The sequence below is a fragment of the Lytechinus pictus genome, chromosome 1 (assembly GCF_037042905.1).
Source record: "Lytechinus pictus isolate F3 Inbred chromosome 1, Lp3.0, whole genome shotgun sequence".
Taxonomy (NCBI): domain Eukaryota; kingdom Metazoa; phylum Echinodermata; class Echinoidea; order Temnopleuroida; family Toxopneustidae; genus Lytechinus; species Lytechinus pictus.
The window spans coordinates 13,325,750-13,342,800 of NC_087245.1; the positions used below are offsets into that span (position 1 = coordinate 13,325,750).

Here is a 17,051-nt window from a genome sequence, read left to right on the forward strand (position 1 = left end):
GAGAAAAGGGTGGATAATGAATCGTGATAAATAGAAATATACATCGCACCCAGGTGTGGAACCAGGGGGGGGGGGACACGTGCCCCCCCCTTGAGAGTATTGAGAGCAACTTGTCTATTTTTTTAAATGTAAACATACCGTAAATACACAAGTGTCCCCCCCCCCTTAGAGTGGCAGCAAATATTTTAAATGGGATTATGTGGTTCCTTTACAAGTGAGCCCCCCCCCCTTTTTTTTGGGGGGGGGGTTGTTAATTTCAAATGTGGCAAAATGTCAGTCATTTTTGGAGGGAAAACTTTTGCTTGTCAATATTTCCTACGAAATATTTGCCCCCTCCCCTTTTGGAAAATCCTGGATCTGGCCCTGATCACACCCCCCCCCCAAATAAATAAATAAATAAACAGAAATACTAGTGAATAAAACAAAATCAACTAATGGGAGAAAGAAAATTGATAAAATGGATTGATAATGATTTAGAACAGTAAAACAAAACACATGAATTATGGAGGGTGTCTTTGCATTTTTGTATTTTTTATGCTTTTCTAAACTTCCAAGCATGTTGACATTTATTAATTGTTCTATCCATTCTTGTTTGTTTCTGAAAACGGGATGTGTGCATGTATGTAATTCTTTTCAACAAATCTTGGCAACAAAACCGGCCGGGGGGGGGGGGGGGGCAGCATCAATAAGTTAACTAAGTACATACCGGTACATGTAATTCAGAAAACGCAGAATTGCATACATGGGACTGAGTTTATTGATAAAACACAAATACGACTCTACTCACTTAGAATGGCTATAATAATGAATGCAGAGATATAAGGAAATATCCCATGAAATTTTTTGCATTCTTGTCAGTCTTCTATATTGAAAAATCTATCAAAAACAATTTTACGTCTATAAACTTTGTATAAAAGAACAAATACTCTATGAAAGTAGACGACGTTGTTGTTCGGGGTTTCGCTTCGAAAGTCGATGAGTAGAAAGGTCATGACCTGCGATCACGCGTTGAATCCATGGAATGCGTTGACCAATCAGATTGCTCTATTTACGTAACTCGTTTGAAGCTCGTTTTGGACAGGCCCTCATAATGACTTGGCGGTATGTTTCCCTGGTTCCTGACTCTCCTCATTAATGAAAAACCATGAATTATGTCTCATTTTAAAGAGTGATAATTCAGCTTTACAACTGTTATTAAATTTGAAGGACGCAAGAATTATGAAATGGTATTATACGTCGTTAAAGCTGAATGATTTGAATTTTTCCGGGGGCAAAGTTCTAGGGCAGTTTACCTTACTAAGTTAATGAAATATGTCGATAATTATGGTATATATCGAATCCTTGATTCTTCCCCTTTCTATCGATATAATGTTTATGGTTTAAAACAGTAAATTAACCCGGTAAAACGCAGAGAAACTAGACCCTTGCGTTCCTCATTACGTATTCATGAACCGAGCGGTCACGAATACGAGCTGAATAAATACGTGCGAATTAGCTCGCGCGGCGGAGTGACTGTATACAATTTGATGGATTCTCAATACGGTGCACCAACTATCAGTTGTAGCAGACAAGGTCCAAGAGGTGGGAAAGAAATTTGTTTCATATTTCTTTTCGAATTTTAGACTGTTTTTGGTGAATTCTTCCTCCGCTTTTGCCCAATGGTTTTCATTTTAGAAGCATCAGAGTCACATTACAGTACACTAGCACTGCGATGCCTGCGCCTGCACGTGATGTCCATCCGAAGTTAGAGATTAGGCTGTCCGCTGCAACCAATAGATGCTGCACCGTATTGTGAATCCACCATATTGATTGTAATTTTCCTAAATAGTTTACCATAGACTTAAAATCACAATCCATTGTGTCATTGATTGTGCGTTTTAGGTTAATGAGCCCCTTCTCTTTACTTTATGTGCAGAGACATAGAATGGAGTAAACAATTTCAACATTTTAGCTACAGGAACAATGAGATATGGATAATTCTGTGGTTGACAGGATGGATCAAAATTAGCCTTACCTTGTTATCAATACTATTCCCTGCCATTCCTATCACACATAACGGATTCTTATCACCAAGTCTGAACTCTTCATTTAGTCTCTCAGAAACCTACATGAGGAAAACAATGGATATTTTTATTGTTGGTTATTTGGTAGTTAGGTAATTCATTCCACCGTATTTGGTAGTTAGGTTGCACCTACATGTTTCCAGGGAGAATTTGCATCTCAAAAACATAAGTCCTTTCCAGGATTTCACAAAGTTTCAAGAAAGGATACTCTGCACTCCCCCTTCTGTTTTATTTCATCTCCATCTTTTCTACAAATCTTCTATGAACCAAAAAAAACACCCCTCTAACATTGGATTTTCATCTAATCTTTAGCAATGCAGTACAATTTGAATGTATCTACATCACTGCTCCAATGAATACCTGTCTGAAACCAATATAGCCTGGGGGTGTTTCACAAAGATTTACATTTCAAGTAAGTATAACTTACAGTCGCACTTACATGTAACTGCCTTGTTGCGTGCTGTATAAAAGGCATGACTGTATCGGTCAGGTCATCCCAAGAGGACTCCCACTACTGCGTATTGATCTTTTAGATTACGCACCGTATGTAGCTAAGTGCGACTCTCAGTCATACTTAAATCTGTGTGAAACAACCCCCAGGGGAGCATTTCATAAAAAGACTCGTCAGATGTTTTATACGAAAAGTCTTTTTATCCGACTGTTACAGTGCTTCTTGGCCAATCAAAGTTAAGGAAAGACGTCAGATCTGACAACCTGTTGGACAAGGATGTTGATGAAATGATTCCCTGATATTTATTAGCATTTAGAGTCCATTTTTCCTAATTTAAAAAGTCTGACAATTCATCCCAAATGGATGATAGCAGATTATTTTCTTCTCTAATTTCCATCTAAGATTTTCTTAATCTCTTAGGCTTTCTTCTTTTCCCAAATTCTGCTTTGACAATGCTACCAGGGAGATTGCTCTGGTCCAATAACACTTACATGTACCTTGTACCTAATATTTGCATGACTTACATTAAATCATCCTAACAAATCTTCACGAAAACCACTTGTTATCTTAGGACTGACCTGTTTAATGACTGATCTCTTGTTGAGTTTTTCTGCTTTCTTAAGTTTATTCTGCATATCAGCAACTCGTCTGTTCATCTCTCTCTTCTTCCATAGATCTATATGAGCCCCTTCAACATCCTGTACAAAGGTTTCTAAAGATTCCATCACACTGTCTCTGGACTCTGGATTATTTGAAGTCGATACATTGTGAATCTGAAGTTAATAAAATGACAGGAGAACATTTTTTAAAAAAAGCTAACGTACTGTGGTCAGCTTGCCATTAATGTTAAATACATGTATTCTGGAAACCTTGATTTTGATTGGCTGTTGAGCCCTGTTACCATGGTAAATGCGGACGTGGGCTGCGAGTGAGAATTAAAAATTAAAGAAATATCTAACTGAACGATGAATCCCGTGTAACTTTACATAAGATCCCAGGAAAACTAAAGTATTTAAATGAGGTTTATATAATGACTTTGAAAGAAAAAGACTGTGATTAATGCATGGTAAGAGTACACTGTGGTTGACTTATCTCTCAGGAGCAATGAGAAGGAGTGACGTTACAACAAGGGCACAACATGCATCATGAAATGCACAAAAGTGACAGAAAAACCCTTGACATCTTTCTTTCTAAATCACACTAACCTCTGTCTCAAGCTGGCCGAGTCTCTGCAGAAACTTGTTGGAGGTATAGTCAGCTAACATGACATCATTACTGGTCACTACGGTCAGTCTTCTCACACCCTTACTGACCAGCTTCTCAGATACAATGACCAATCTACGGATGTGACCAGTGTTCTGGACATGCCTAGAAAGGACAGAGGAATGATGGGAAGGGATAGAACAAAATGAACTGTCAAAGCCGAATAAACATACTTCCAAAGTCAAGAAGTCAAAATTAAGACCTCCAATCAATAATAATGACAGTTCTGCCTTTGGTGCCAGCTGCTGTTTCCAATGCATTCAAGAAATTACTACTATACAACAAATCAAAGCAAAATTATATTTGCTTTCAAGTCATTGTTTGCTTTTTTCACAAATAAGTATTTAAGTTTTAAGAAACTTTTTTACTTCATGATATATCATAAAAGCTATGTAGAAACAAGTTACACTACATGTATTACATTTTAACATTCCCTAAACAAGTTTTCGCATATTCAAGTGATTTAAATAAATAAGGAAATAATAAAGTGAGAAAAAGTTTTGATATGAAAGAAAAAAGTAAAGGGACTGTTCATTTTTCTTCTAGTTGCACAGCATTTGTGGTATACAAATTAAAGAGCCAATGATGACACACACTTTTATAGTATTCCTTTTTTAATATCATATTTATTTCATTTTATCTATTTTCTGTATATCACTATTTAGTAAAACTTTTTGAAATTTCATTAATTTCTTACTTTACATTAGATCTGCAGTGTTACATTTTTATCTATTGTGTTTGCTAATCAAATGATCTTCTTGGGGTGGGTCTGGCCCTCAAATGTTTACATGAGAAAATTTTCATGTACACGTACCTCAATGAACTATTCACTGTAAGCAAAGAGCGAAATAATCAAGATTACAAAAAAATATAAGCAGGAGATACTCACGTTCCACCGCAGAGCTCTAGTGATGTCTCCATACCAAGCGCATTCATGTCCCCATTCAATCGACCATCATGATGACTAATACTGACCACTGTGACAGGATCAGGGTATGTCTCACCAGTCATTGTCCGAAGACCCTCTATACAAAGGGCTTTCTGAAGAGGGATAGACTCACGATGGACAGGTAGGGATTCAGAGATGAGGTTGTTGGCAATGCTGGATATCTGTTGTAGCTTTCTGTCTGAGATTGATTTCTATATTCAAACACAATGTACAAATAGAGGATTTCTGAAGGTTTGCACAGCAGAATGGTTTATAGTTCATTATATTGTTAGTCATGACAAAAGTAGTAGAAAATAATCAAGAGTTTTAAAGGTGTGGGGGCATCGTGGTCTGGTGGTTAAGACTTGTCTTTCAATATGAGGGACATGGGTTCTTTCCCAGCCATGGCATGTTTTTCTTCAGCATATTATTCATTTTTTATCTTGTTTCCATCAATGGGAGAAGTTGAACACACTTGAAGCAATCATGCTCATCCCTCCTTGTACATTGCCCAATTTCTATAAAAATTCTTTTTATTTTTCTTCTGTAATATAACTATAATCATGACATTTCCAGAGTTAATATTGCTTTACTTTACCCATGTTACTCTTTGTGAAATTCAAAAAGATATTCATAATCTAAGGGGTGTTGCAAGAAACTTATTTGCATATGTCTGGAAATATGCAATTGATAAATAAATTTTAACAATAACAAATTGATCCATACTTTCTGTTTCAACAAAACACAGACCAGCAATCAATTGCAATTCATTGTAGAACTTATGATTGATTCTTGGGACCTAAAATTGATATGCATGTTGACACCTCCTCTATATTTCATGATTACCTCAGCATTGAAATCAAATCTGAACCTGTCTGGCGCCACCATTGACCCCTTCTGTTCAACATGACCCAGGACCTGTCGAAGGGCAAAGTTCAAGATGTGGGTCGCTGTGTGGTTCCTCATCAGTTTCTCTCTTCTATCCTATACATGGATAAAGAGCATGTTTACTGCGGAAATGATAGCATGTTTTAAAATATTAAGACAAGTTCTGATCGAGAGGTTGAATTGAAGAAACTGTTTTAAAGTGGTTGGGAAATGCTGATTATATTTCACCTAATCAATAAGTATATGCTGTAAGAATATGAGTCATCAAAATGATAAGATATTAATGCTAGTTAGCCGAGATACACATAAATGATTTAAACATATTTGAAGAATAATTCTTTGAATTTAAGAGACCTTTTTATCATAATATCCTTTCTAATAATTAAAGACAATCTGACAAGTTATATCTATGACCTCACTCCATGTAAGACTCAACTGCAACTTTCTCAATTCCTTGTTGTTTTGTCCATGAAGAAGTTTGAAGATTAGAACTGAAAAGATTCTCAGGGAGATTACTGCTGCAAGTATGAAAGGAACTTCTTGTAAAGTCTGGATGCAAACCCAGATTTTTCTTCAGAGAATAAACTCCTTCCCTCCAGGAACTTTTTTACTTTCTCGATGTATCATGATCCACTCACTCACCTCATTTACATATAATGTCACATGATCACCGACAGAAACTGCTTCAGCTGTAGTCCCTAGGTGAAGAATGTAACCGCCGTAAGATTGCACATCGTAAACAGAAAACATCAGCTCCTACAAAGGATACAAGTTACATTGACAATATATGTTCAAGAATGGGCATATTAATAGGCAGACAGAAAGGTGGTAGGCAAGACAGCTATCTGTGGCAAAAATAAGTGGGCCGAGTATGGATATGATAATATTTATAAAAAAATAAAAAAAGCCAAATGAAAATTGATAATTTCACAATATTCTGTCATAAATTTGGCATATGAAAAGTAAACTGAAACCACCTATTCGAGAAAATCAATGATGAAAATTAGGATGAGGAATGCAAAATCATCATTTGTAAAAAAAAAAAAAATAACAATCATGAGTATGTCACTTACTTCATCGTGAGCCGATACAAAGGATCCTTGATCCCACTGTTGACCACCCTGCTCAGCATAGAAGGTGGTCCTATCCAAGATAATACCACATTCTTGACCACTTTGGATGCTTTCAACAAAACCTTCAGGTGTCTTCAAGGCAAGGATGTGAGAGTGAATAAGAGGGAAAGCTACATTGATTGAAACAAAAAGATAAACATGTTTCATAAGATAACATTTACTGTAAATGACTGAATGTTTTTATATCTTCTATTGACTTGGAACATGCCTTTGCATTTCACTCTTGCATATTCTTCCATATTACAGTTGCACCTTGGTCAAAACTCAATCCAAAATAATTCGATGCAATAACAAGCTCTGCATCTTTTAGAAAACGTTGATATTATTATCATTAATATCTAAGAGAATATTGTCTTCATAAAGATAAAAAGAACATATTGTATTATTGTATTAAGGAATAATCCTCTTATATCATATTCAGTCGGGTCATATTCACTAGAAGTGCATTTCTCACAATAGCAGTGAAATACATAAAAAAATACAGAAGGTACTGAGAGCTTTAAAATTACCCCCTTAAGTCTGGATACAATGGTTAAAATACATGACATTAAAAGTAGCTTAGAAATCTCCTCTTCCCCTCTTGACTATGAGTGAAAGCACAAAATAAAAATATCAATATCAATATCCATGTAAGCTCTAAATTGGCCCTTGTAATGTGTTTCCCTAAGGCAACATTTTTCCTCCAAAATTTAAAAATAATCCTCCACAAAATGTTCAGAGTGCAAACCAGTTCAGAGAAATACTTACTGTATTTTCCATGTTTTAGATGCTGGTAATTGTATTTATAGGAGTCATCTGTGTCCTTAACAGACTGTTCATGCAGATAATTAATGTCTGTTGTCTCTAGCTTGATGTTTGATAGCAGCTGCTCATTCTTGATCCCTCCTTTTGATGTGATCTATTAAATTAAATAAAGTAAGAGGATTTTGGATCATGGATATGGGGCAGTCATTCAGGGGAAAAAATTACACAGATGCTTACTGAAAATTCATTCTTGAAATTCCCCTCAAGCCCTGGAAATGTTTTCCTTTCCTATACTAACCTTGCAACCTTGCCAGAGAATATTTTTTCCTTGTCATCAATAGTTCTACACAATAGGTGTGAATATAATATTTCCATGACATTTACTCTGGCAATGGTGCTCTGATAGAGAATCTCAACATTGAGCCAAACTTCAAACCAAATCCTTATCTAAAGTTCTCATATCATTCTGAACCAAAAACCCTCTGATAAACACTCTTGAGGCTTTTAATTACATGCACTTAGAACTGGAAAGCAACACTGTGACTGCAGGGAAATATGGATACTGTTGTTGACCGATCTCTCAAGATTAAAGCCAAGTAGTGACATTACAATAATAGCGCAGATTGCACACAAGGATTGTAAAATGTGTCAATTGTCTGAGGTGCAGATATTGAGCTTAATACTAAAGACTCACATACCTCTTTTGACTCCATTCTAGACTTTTCAAAGCCCTCTATGTCCACACCAAGTCCATTCTCGTTGGCTATCAGGGTCGTTAGATCAAGAGGAAACCCATAGGCATCATACATCTTCCAAGCAGCGTCACCTACAACGTGCCAAGTAGTAACAAAAATTTGAACCTTGCCTGGCATATTCTGGTCTACGAATATTCAATTAGCAAATATAAATATGTACTTCTCCTCAGGGTCCTGTCCATGGAGGATTATCCTATTGTTACTGGGGGTGCTGAGCATTGTAACAGCACCCCCAGTAACAATACATATACCTCCGTGGCCAGGTCCATGCTTCTCCTAGTTACATATATGCACATCTTGTCTCTCTCAAAACTGTATGATTGATTTTAATAACAGGTATATATATTTATGCGCATCTCTCTGGGAGTCTTTGCTTAAAATAAAATATGATAACTGATATTAGAATTTAAAAAGTCAGTACTATAGGGGCAGTAGACTATAATCAACAACAATAATTGTATCAGCAATGCCTTCACATTTGCAGAGAGGAGGGATGTTGAATGTTGATGGGACAACAGGAAGGAGGTGGGTATATTTACCTGGTAATACTTTATGTGCGCCGAGTTCTATTATTGTTTTCTTGAGATATTTCTCTCCTTTCCTCAGAGTTATTAAGAACTGCTCCTCTTCCCTATTCAGTACATCAGCAATATACCCAGGATTCTCTTCCAATTCAGGAAAGGTGTTCCCCTACAAGAAGAAAATGTATCAACTTGATTACAAATCCTATTGTTATTAAGGTGAAGCAAAAATGTCTCTTTTCTCTTGCTTTCATATTTTCTTTTGATCTCTCTCCTCCTTTCCTTCATTAAAACTACTGTTCATCATGTTATTCTAGCAAAATGCATATTTGGTACATTTAAAAAATCTTGCACACAAATCAATAGCAATGTGCATAGCTGGGTTGCCACACTTGCATCATACTCATATTTCTAGGTCAAAGAAGCGAAAAATTATTTGCCAAAATGCATAAATTTTGACTGTTAATCAATTGTTGAATGTTACTGTTCTTAGAATTTCATTACATCCCAACCTTTCGACCACAACGTATTCTATCTATCTATCTATCTATCTATTCTCTGTCTGTTAATTTCCCTTTCGCAATATATTACCAGAGAGTTAACAACCAGAGGAACGAGACTGCCTAGAATACCAGATGAAGCCTGAAGTTTCTCTGTAGCATACCGTACTGCTCTTCTGATCACTCTCTTTATCACGTACCTACATGTAAGAATAAAAAGCACAGAACAAATTGGATCATGGTCTAATACATGACTTTGAAAATAACCCCAAAGATGCAGGAAGTTCTGCACAATGCTATCATATTTTTTATCATTCACAAATTTGAGAAAGTTAAATAATAAGTTTTGAAACCCTGAAGTAGCAACCTACATTTATTTGGATATTCTAAATTATCAGGTTTTCAGTGAATTACAAATTATTTCAATACTGTACCAATGAATAAAAAAGTTTACTTTGCCAATTTGAAAATAAAGCAAAACAGCATAAGCAAATATACCTTGCTCTAAAATGCCTCTCTTAAAGTTTTGGTAAACTTCCCTTATAGTATTGGTCAATATTTCAGTTTATTACTTACCGGTACACTTACATGACTGTGTATGTCCAATAAGTTAACACATGTTTTAAATTGGTATATTTTACAATTTTACATTAATTTTTTTTTTGATCCTGACAAAAATGAAAATAAAATTTTTTAAAGAATTGAAAGGGCTGAAAATTCAGGATATAATAATAATATTTCTTCTATAGCACCTAGCATACAAAGGTACAAAGCACATTATATACAATTTGTAGACTATTTATAAGGAATCATTGAATTTGTACGATAATTGAATGGCATTTATAAAGGGTTTAAAGAGTATTCATTCTTACCCACGTTTCTGAGAGTCTGGTCTACATCCGTCTGCGATGGCCACTGTAAGCATCCTAACATGGTCTGCTACTGCTCTATAGGCTGTGTCAATATGGTCTTGGTCCTTCTCTCCAAATAGACCCTGGTATGGTCTTACAGGACAGGTCTATCAAGAAACAAATGAACGATTTTAATGCAAGCATCCTAACATGGTCTGCTACTGCCCAATAGGCTGTGTCAATATGGTCTTGGTCCTTCTCTCCAACTAGACCTTGGAATGGTCATACAGGACAGGTCTAACAAAGAACAAAAGAAAGGTTGTTTCACCAAGCTGATGAGCCACCAAATAACATATTAGGAGATTTATTTTGCACCTAACTGCTTCATTTACGTTTAACCATAGCTAGACTTAAAAGGCACCTCGATATATCAAATTCATTATTATTTTTTTGTTATTTATTGAATTTCATGTAAAGGAAAAAAAATGTGGTTTTTGCATAAATTAACATAATTTCTATGAAATAAAATCATATTATTTTGGAAAAATGAATAACACAGCCTTGTAGATTACACCCCACAATACAATAGGGCAAATTAGAGCAGCAGGTGGGGGGGGGGGGTTAAATCCCCCTTGAATACCCCCTCTCCCTCCTCTGGCCACAGAAGCCAAACAAAAGCCATCCTGGTTTGGGTTAAATTATTTGTGCACATACTAATGCCTTGCATGACTAACAACCGTGAATAAAGATAGTTAAGATTGTTACCTCTTCCAATGTCTTAATAAGAGGCTGGAATAAGTCTGTATCATAACTGGAAGGCACTCCTTGAAGGATGGATACCAGTCTTTCTAGTCCCATCCCTGTGTCGACATGATGTTTGGGAAGATTGTAAAGACTTCCTGCTTCATTTCTGAAATAAAAAAATGCATTTAATTAATATTAGATAGTAATGTGTGTATTTTCAATTCAAGCTAAATCCCTACTGAGCCACTCAAACTGTTAATCATTTGTATTCAAGCAAACAATTTTACAATCTTCCGAGGGAAGAAAACTGTATATCATTTTCTACTGAACAGACATGGGTAAAGATAGAATCTTGGAAAAGCATATCTGAAGCAAGATGAGAATTTTGACAGGTAATAGAAATGTCTTCACATATCTGTATTAGTATCATTGTCATTAGTTCATTTACCTCTTTTAAACATATATATTTCACAATGAATAACCAACCTGTAAAACTGCATGAACACGAGATTCCAAATCTCTAGTACATCAGGGTCACCAGAGTTGACAAGGTGTGATGAATTTCTGTTGCCATGACGATCAAAGTGAATCTCGGTACAAGGTCCACACGGACCAACAGCACCCATCTCCCAGAAGTTATCTGCCAGGCCAAAGGGAATGACTCTATCCTTAGGAACTCTGGAGGATTGAAAACAAAGGTGAAAAATAATTCAAATGATGTTAATTAGCAAATAATCACCGTAAGTGAAGGTGATGGGCGAACTAACAGTTTGAAGGCAGGATGGATGTAGGTATCTTTCTGTAGCAAAGCTGATGAAGATTGCGAGTACATTCTGCTAATTGAGTAAATGATAGTTTACCTCATCACCTAAAATATAGAGGTGATTATATGCTCTATGTTTCACATCTGGAACAACTATGAAAGAAGAAAAAAATATTCATGAGGCTTCTCTTCAATAAGGAATTTTGTTTTGGGGCAAAGAAATTAAGGTTTCATTAAAAAGAGCATGCCAACATTCTATCCAAATCTGAACACCAATAGACTGGAAGGCCAGGCCATGGGGGCAGTGGTCCTGGGAGTCCACATTCAGGCCCTTAGCAAGGGGCAAGTGTGTGATGGCTGCTATTCAGTCAGCAGACTTGATTATCAGGCATCTATAGTGATACTTTTGGTAACCTCTTTTCTCAACTACTGCCCATGACATGTGGCAAAATGCAGAGCTAACCATATTTCCAAGTAATATCTATCTCTTCTAAATGGTACATTTATGAGAAAATTAAGAGAAGACCAGTAATTCCCGATTTGACTTTTGGTTAAAGTTAAAAAAAAAAAGAAATAAAAAAGACAATTGCATTGCATTAAGACCAGATGGTGTAAATAAGTTCATGGGCCCTCATGCTGCACACTCAACAGTAATGACCCTGACAAGGTTTGACATTTGACCTGTCAATTTCTGATAATAATATCAATGAAATCTAGCCTAGTACATAGCACAAAATGGTGGGGGAGGTGAGCACTCACCCTAAATCTAACCATATTTGTCTTGTTGCCTCATCAGCTTCTAGCTGTAGCTCATTGTGTCCCTTGAAGTAGGTGAAGTAGAGATTCTCAATGGGTAGTCTGTATACACTGGTTAGCAGATCCAGGGCCATGGTGCATGCTTCTTTCTGCGATCAACACAAAAGTGAAGCATGAATGCATGGTGCATTGCACAAATTGCTCATGCCTCTATTTTTCTAAAACAAATACATGTAGGGTTCAGGGTGGGATAGGGTTTTAGGTTTAGAAAAGTATGAGAATTTGGATTTCGATAAGGGTTACATCTTGGGCTAACATAAGGTTTACAAGCACATTTGTCTTTACATGGACATTTTCACCAGATCAAATGTCATAGAATAGCATGCTAATGACTTCAGGAATATATGACTACTCAGTCACATGATATTGAGAGTTATAAAAGGACCAGAACAGAAGTTTGAGGACAAAAGGGAAGACAAATTGATTATTTAATTGCTACATGATCAAGAACTATCAAATGTCTGAATTCAAGAAATTGTATTGGAACCAGGTATAATTTATGTTGAGCAGATGATTCAACCAAAAAATTACACGGGGGCGGCGGGCGAATTCGCCCCGGAAAGTCCAAAAAGAGCCCCGGAAAAGGGCTAAAAACATTCACACGAGGGCGACTGCAAAACTCATAATCGCCCCCGTCAACATTGGGAGCCAGCGCCGGGTAATCGAGTCTACCCGATTCTCAATGCCAGAGTCCGGGAGTCGACCCTGATCTCTGGAGACTCGAGTACCAAGCGGCGGCGGTTCTGAGATAAAAGGACTCGAGTCTTTGCCATGCTCTCTCATTCATGGACGAAAATCGGCCCCAGCTAGCGCCGACTCTCAGCGCCGAATCCAAGCACTGAGATAAAATAAATGTAGAATTTGGAGCTAGCCGAAGAGTGTATACTTCGAGCAGAACGTTTCTCTGCTTGGAGCCTGCAGTATTTATACCGTGTACATTAGGCTCAGTGTGCATGACTGCATGTGGTATGGGGATGCATCGTGTGCATTGTGTGTAGTGTGTATTTCTGTGTGTGTGACTGTAAAATGCCAGTCGAGACCACGTGCGTTGTGTTCAGCGACACTTGTGATTTGTATCATAAAAGTTAGTGTACTGGGATTTGTGTGTGGATTGTGTGAGAAGTTTGGTGAAGGTGTAAGATTTTGGGCGACTGGATAGATGATTGCTCCCCCCCTCCCATTTATGTACACTCTCTAGCGTCGAGCTGCAGCCACCTATCTTGATCCTTCCCCCCAAAGCTTGTCTCTCCTCATTCCTTCTTTTTTTCCAAACTTTATTTCCCTATTATTCTTGTTAATTTCTCCTTTTACAAGTTGTAATTCACTACGAATTTCATTATAATTTTAATGAAGTGTTTATCACCTCTTGTTTGTTTTTAAATATTTGTATATCTCTGTTCAAAACAAGAGTCTCGTCTATCCCTTATAAAAAAATCACGCTTTGATTTTTTTTTCTTTCATTCCAAAATCCCATTGATAACGTTGGCTTGCTAGTCTTAAATGGGAGTCTTGCCTATTGGAATATTGGCGAGAAGTTAATAAAAAAAAATTATGTTATTGTTCTGTCAGTAATAAAAGTAGAGATTCAACTATGGATATTTTTCAGTCATATTTCATTTAATCTTAGTTATTTTAATCCAAACATTCATTTTTTTTTTCAATGATGTATTTCACCTTTGGCCAGTTCGCCATTTTCTTAAGTGACTGAAAACGTAGACTAGTCCCTTAATTCAGGGACATCGAACCCTCCGCAATTTGTTTACACAACTTTCTTTGTCTCCGTCATGTATTGCACAATCTTGAGAAGCACATGTTGGAAGGGAGTTGCCGCCCTTTTCATTCTGTCTTGGTTTGGCTGCCACATGGCCTCTCTCACTGTGTGGAGGAATTGGGTCGAAATTGCCAGTTTTGGTTCTGGTAGGCCTTTTTGTCATGAATCTGTGAAACTGATACGAACGCTTAACAATTCAATGACCTTCATGACATATATCATTATTTTGTATGAATAATTTTAAGTCTTTTTTTAAATGTGTCATTTAAATAACTTTCAGTCAAATATGTACGAAGGATATTTGTTCAACTTCATAACACTCCAGGTATATTGTATGATAAAATAAATTACCTCAGAATTGTACAAATTCAGAACTTTCTTTTTCTTTTACATTGTCTTAAGACACGAATACAGAACTTTCTAGATTAATTTGACAAATAATGGGCTAAAACACTAAATAGTAAACACGCAAAGCTCACGTCAACCAAGTATCAAACATTCAAACTTGGATTAAATCATGGAGGTTCTACCTCCATGATTTAATCTTAATAGGTCCGTATTAGGTCCATGAATCAACTCAGATATCGTTCAAGCACCAAAATCAATCTATCATCACAACACTAAAATCATAAACAATCACTTTGAAGAAACAATGCGAAGGTCAAACCACGGTGAAACATGTGCTGTGTGTGTTATCTTTGCAGTGAGTTGATCTTTGTGTGTGTGGTTTATGTTTGCAATGCAGTGAGTTGGATCTTGTGATGACTGGGGAAATGACCAGGGAGTTGGGAGAAGAACCAAAACAAGCGTACACCGAGATAAAGGTATCTAGTGTAGGGGCATAATTGAGGCGTTGTCTCAAAGCTCATTATCGGCGCTGGGAGTCGACTCTCTCTGGAACCGACGCCTGGGGCAAGAATCGGAGTTGACTCTCGCCAAGACTAGAACCGCCCAAGCCTACAGTGTGTAGTGTGTAAATTGAGGGGGAGACAAGGAAATATGTCATACTAATGATACTATCACATCTCCCCCTCAATTTTGTTTGTAAATAATGAAAATGTAACTGATGTTAACTTATACTGGAAGAAGAGACAGTAGAGTAGTAGACAAAATTCACTAGAATTATTAGAATAAATCAGTACATCTTGTTAAAGCAGAGCCTGCAGCAGAGCAGCCCTGCACTGCTGACCAGCATCCCTTCAATGTGGCACACACACACACACACACACACACCCATACACACCCTCACACACACACAAACGCAAAAAAGCCGCGAAATAGCTCCAGAAATTGTAGCCCTGGAAAGTGGAAAAAGAGCCCTGGAAAATGAAAAAGTAGCCCTGGAAAATTTTCAAGTTTCTCCAAAAAGAGCCCTGGAAAGAAAAAAAGTAATTTTTTGGTTGAGATGATTCTGCTTCTCTTTGGAAAAAGGTTAACCTTTTGACTTCTAAATTCTGTAATTTCCTACATGCTCTGTACATTCACTTTTCAGAGGCAATGGGTCAGGCTTGACATTACCTTGAAGAAATCTCCAAAAGACCAATTTCCAAGCATCTCAAAGAAGGTGTGATGTGTAATGTCCTTGCCCACATCATCCAGATCATTGTGCTTGCCTCCAACCCTGATACACTTCTGACTGTTGACTACACGACGGTAGCAGTTCTGAACCATATCAGGACGGATGGTTCCTTGAAATATGTCCTTGAACTGCAGAGGGCAGTAAACATTTTAAAAGGTATGGAGAGAGAGAGAGAGAGACGCAGTGATGAATGAAAGAAATATACAATGGTCAAATTAAGTGAATTTAAAGAAAATATAATATTGAACACGATATCGTAATAGAATTGCAAAATAGTTCCACATCTTAAGTAGATATGGCCTATGATTTCCAAGTCTTGAAATAATTCTTGACTCTCTAATTAAAAAACGTTGCCAGAACCTCAATTAAACCATTCAGTAGGCCTAATTGCATTCTCAAAACTTTATAGAGTGTACTAAAGGTACTGAACTTTGTTTGTTCCCTCTCCCCCCCCCCCCTGGATAAAAAATAATAAGTAAATTCAAAATGAAAGTTAAAAAAAAAATTAAATAAATAAAAATATAAAAATAAAATGAAATTGTTAGGGTATGACAGAACTATTCTTCAGCACAGGCTAATCATTCAACAGCAAAATAATTCTTTTTTTTTAATTATCTTATAGAAAATATGGTATGATATGAAAATATCATGCATAGATGAGCAAAATGAGTTTGGTTTTTTTTTTAGTGTAATAGTTGGATAGAACAATAGATTTAAAGAACAAGGACAAGATAACTTGTGCAAGAAAGGAATAGCTCATTAGTATTTAAGATTTCTTCAGGCTTTCTTTCACCAAATCTCTCATTGAAAGACAAAAAATCCACACTACATTGTCTGCAAATCATTTTCAACAGGCACCACTTTTTATTGGCTGTAGACTGCCATGAGTGGATGATTATCTAAGTAATCAAAATATTTGAAATAAAACAGATTTCCTCTTTCAGAACAAACACACACAAAAATATTTTTAGCTTTAAACTGAAAAGACATAGAAAAGTATCATTATAAAATCACACCTGTGTCCCCTACATGAAAGATACAATAAACTCAACAGTTATCATAGGCAGAAAAAATAATTCTATGGCATGCCATGTATGATGGGGGGACCTAAAGCTACGCACTTTGTTTTCAAACAATAAAAACTATCCCAATTTTAATATTTCAACAAATATCTTTCACTAATTTGGGGCAAACATTCTAAAGATCATTAACCAAGAAGAAAATATCGCAAAACTCACTGATACGAAAATCCCACCGTGTTTTCCGAACACCTCTTGATTT

At 36.5% G+C, this 17,051-nt stretch overlaps 1 protein-coding gene across 4 annotated transcripts in view; it reads right to left on the reverse strand.

Annotated features, from left to right (window-relative positions):
* Positions 1-17,051, reverse strand: part of LOC129257744 (alanine--tRNA ligase, cytoplasmic-like) — a 30,968-nt gene that overhangs the window by 10,769 nt on the left and 3,148 nt on the right. For all 4 annotated transcript variants that reach the window (XM_064096472.1, XM_064096449.1, XM_064096464.1 and 1 more), the window contains exons 3-18: positions 15,710-15,898; positions 12,364-12,509; positions 11,328-11,519; positions 10,863-11,007; positions 10,119-10,264; positions 9,338-9,446; positions 8,765-8,915; positions 8,169-8,296; positions 7,474-7,624; positions 6,667-6,836; positions 6,236-6,349; positions 5,552-5,689; positions 4,667-4,917; positions 3,720-3,882; positions 3,093-3,287; positions 2,015-2,104 (exon numbers count right to left, since the gene is read on the reverse strand). In XM_064096472.1, coding sequence (XP_063952542.1) covers positions 2,015-2,104; positions 3,093-3,287; positions 3,720-3,882; positions 4,667-4,917; positions 5,552-5,689; positions 6,236-6,349; positions 6,667-6,836; positions 7,474-7,624; positions 8,169-8,296; positions 8,765-8,915; positions 9,338-9,446; positions 10,119-10,264; positions 10,863-11,007; positions 11,328-11,519; positions 12,364-12,509; positions 15,710-15,898 — 2,478 coding nt within the window. The remainder of the gene's footprint in view (positions 1-2,014; positions 2,105-3,092; positions 3,288-3,719; positions 3,883-4,666; positions 4,918-5,551; positions 5,690-6,235; positions 6,350-6,666; positions 6,837-7,473; positions 7,625-8,168; positions 8,297-8,764; positions 8,916-9,337; positions 9,447-10,118; positions 10,265-10,862; positions 11,008-11,327; positions 11,520-12,363; positions 12,510-15,709; positions 15,899-17,051) is intronic.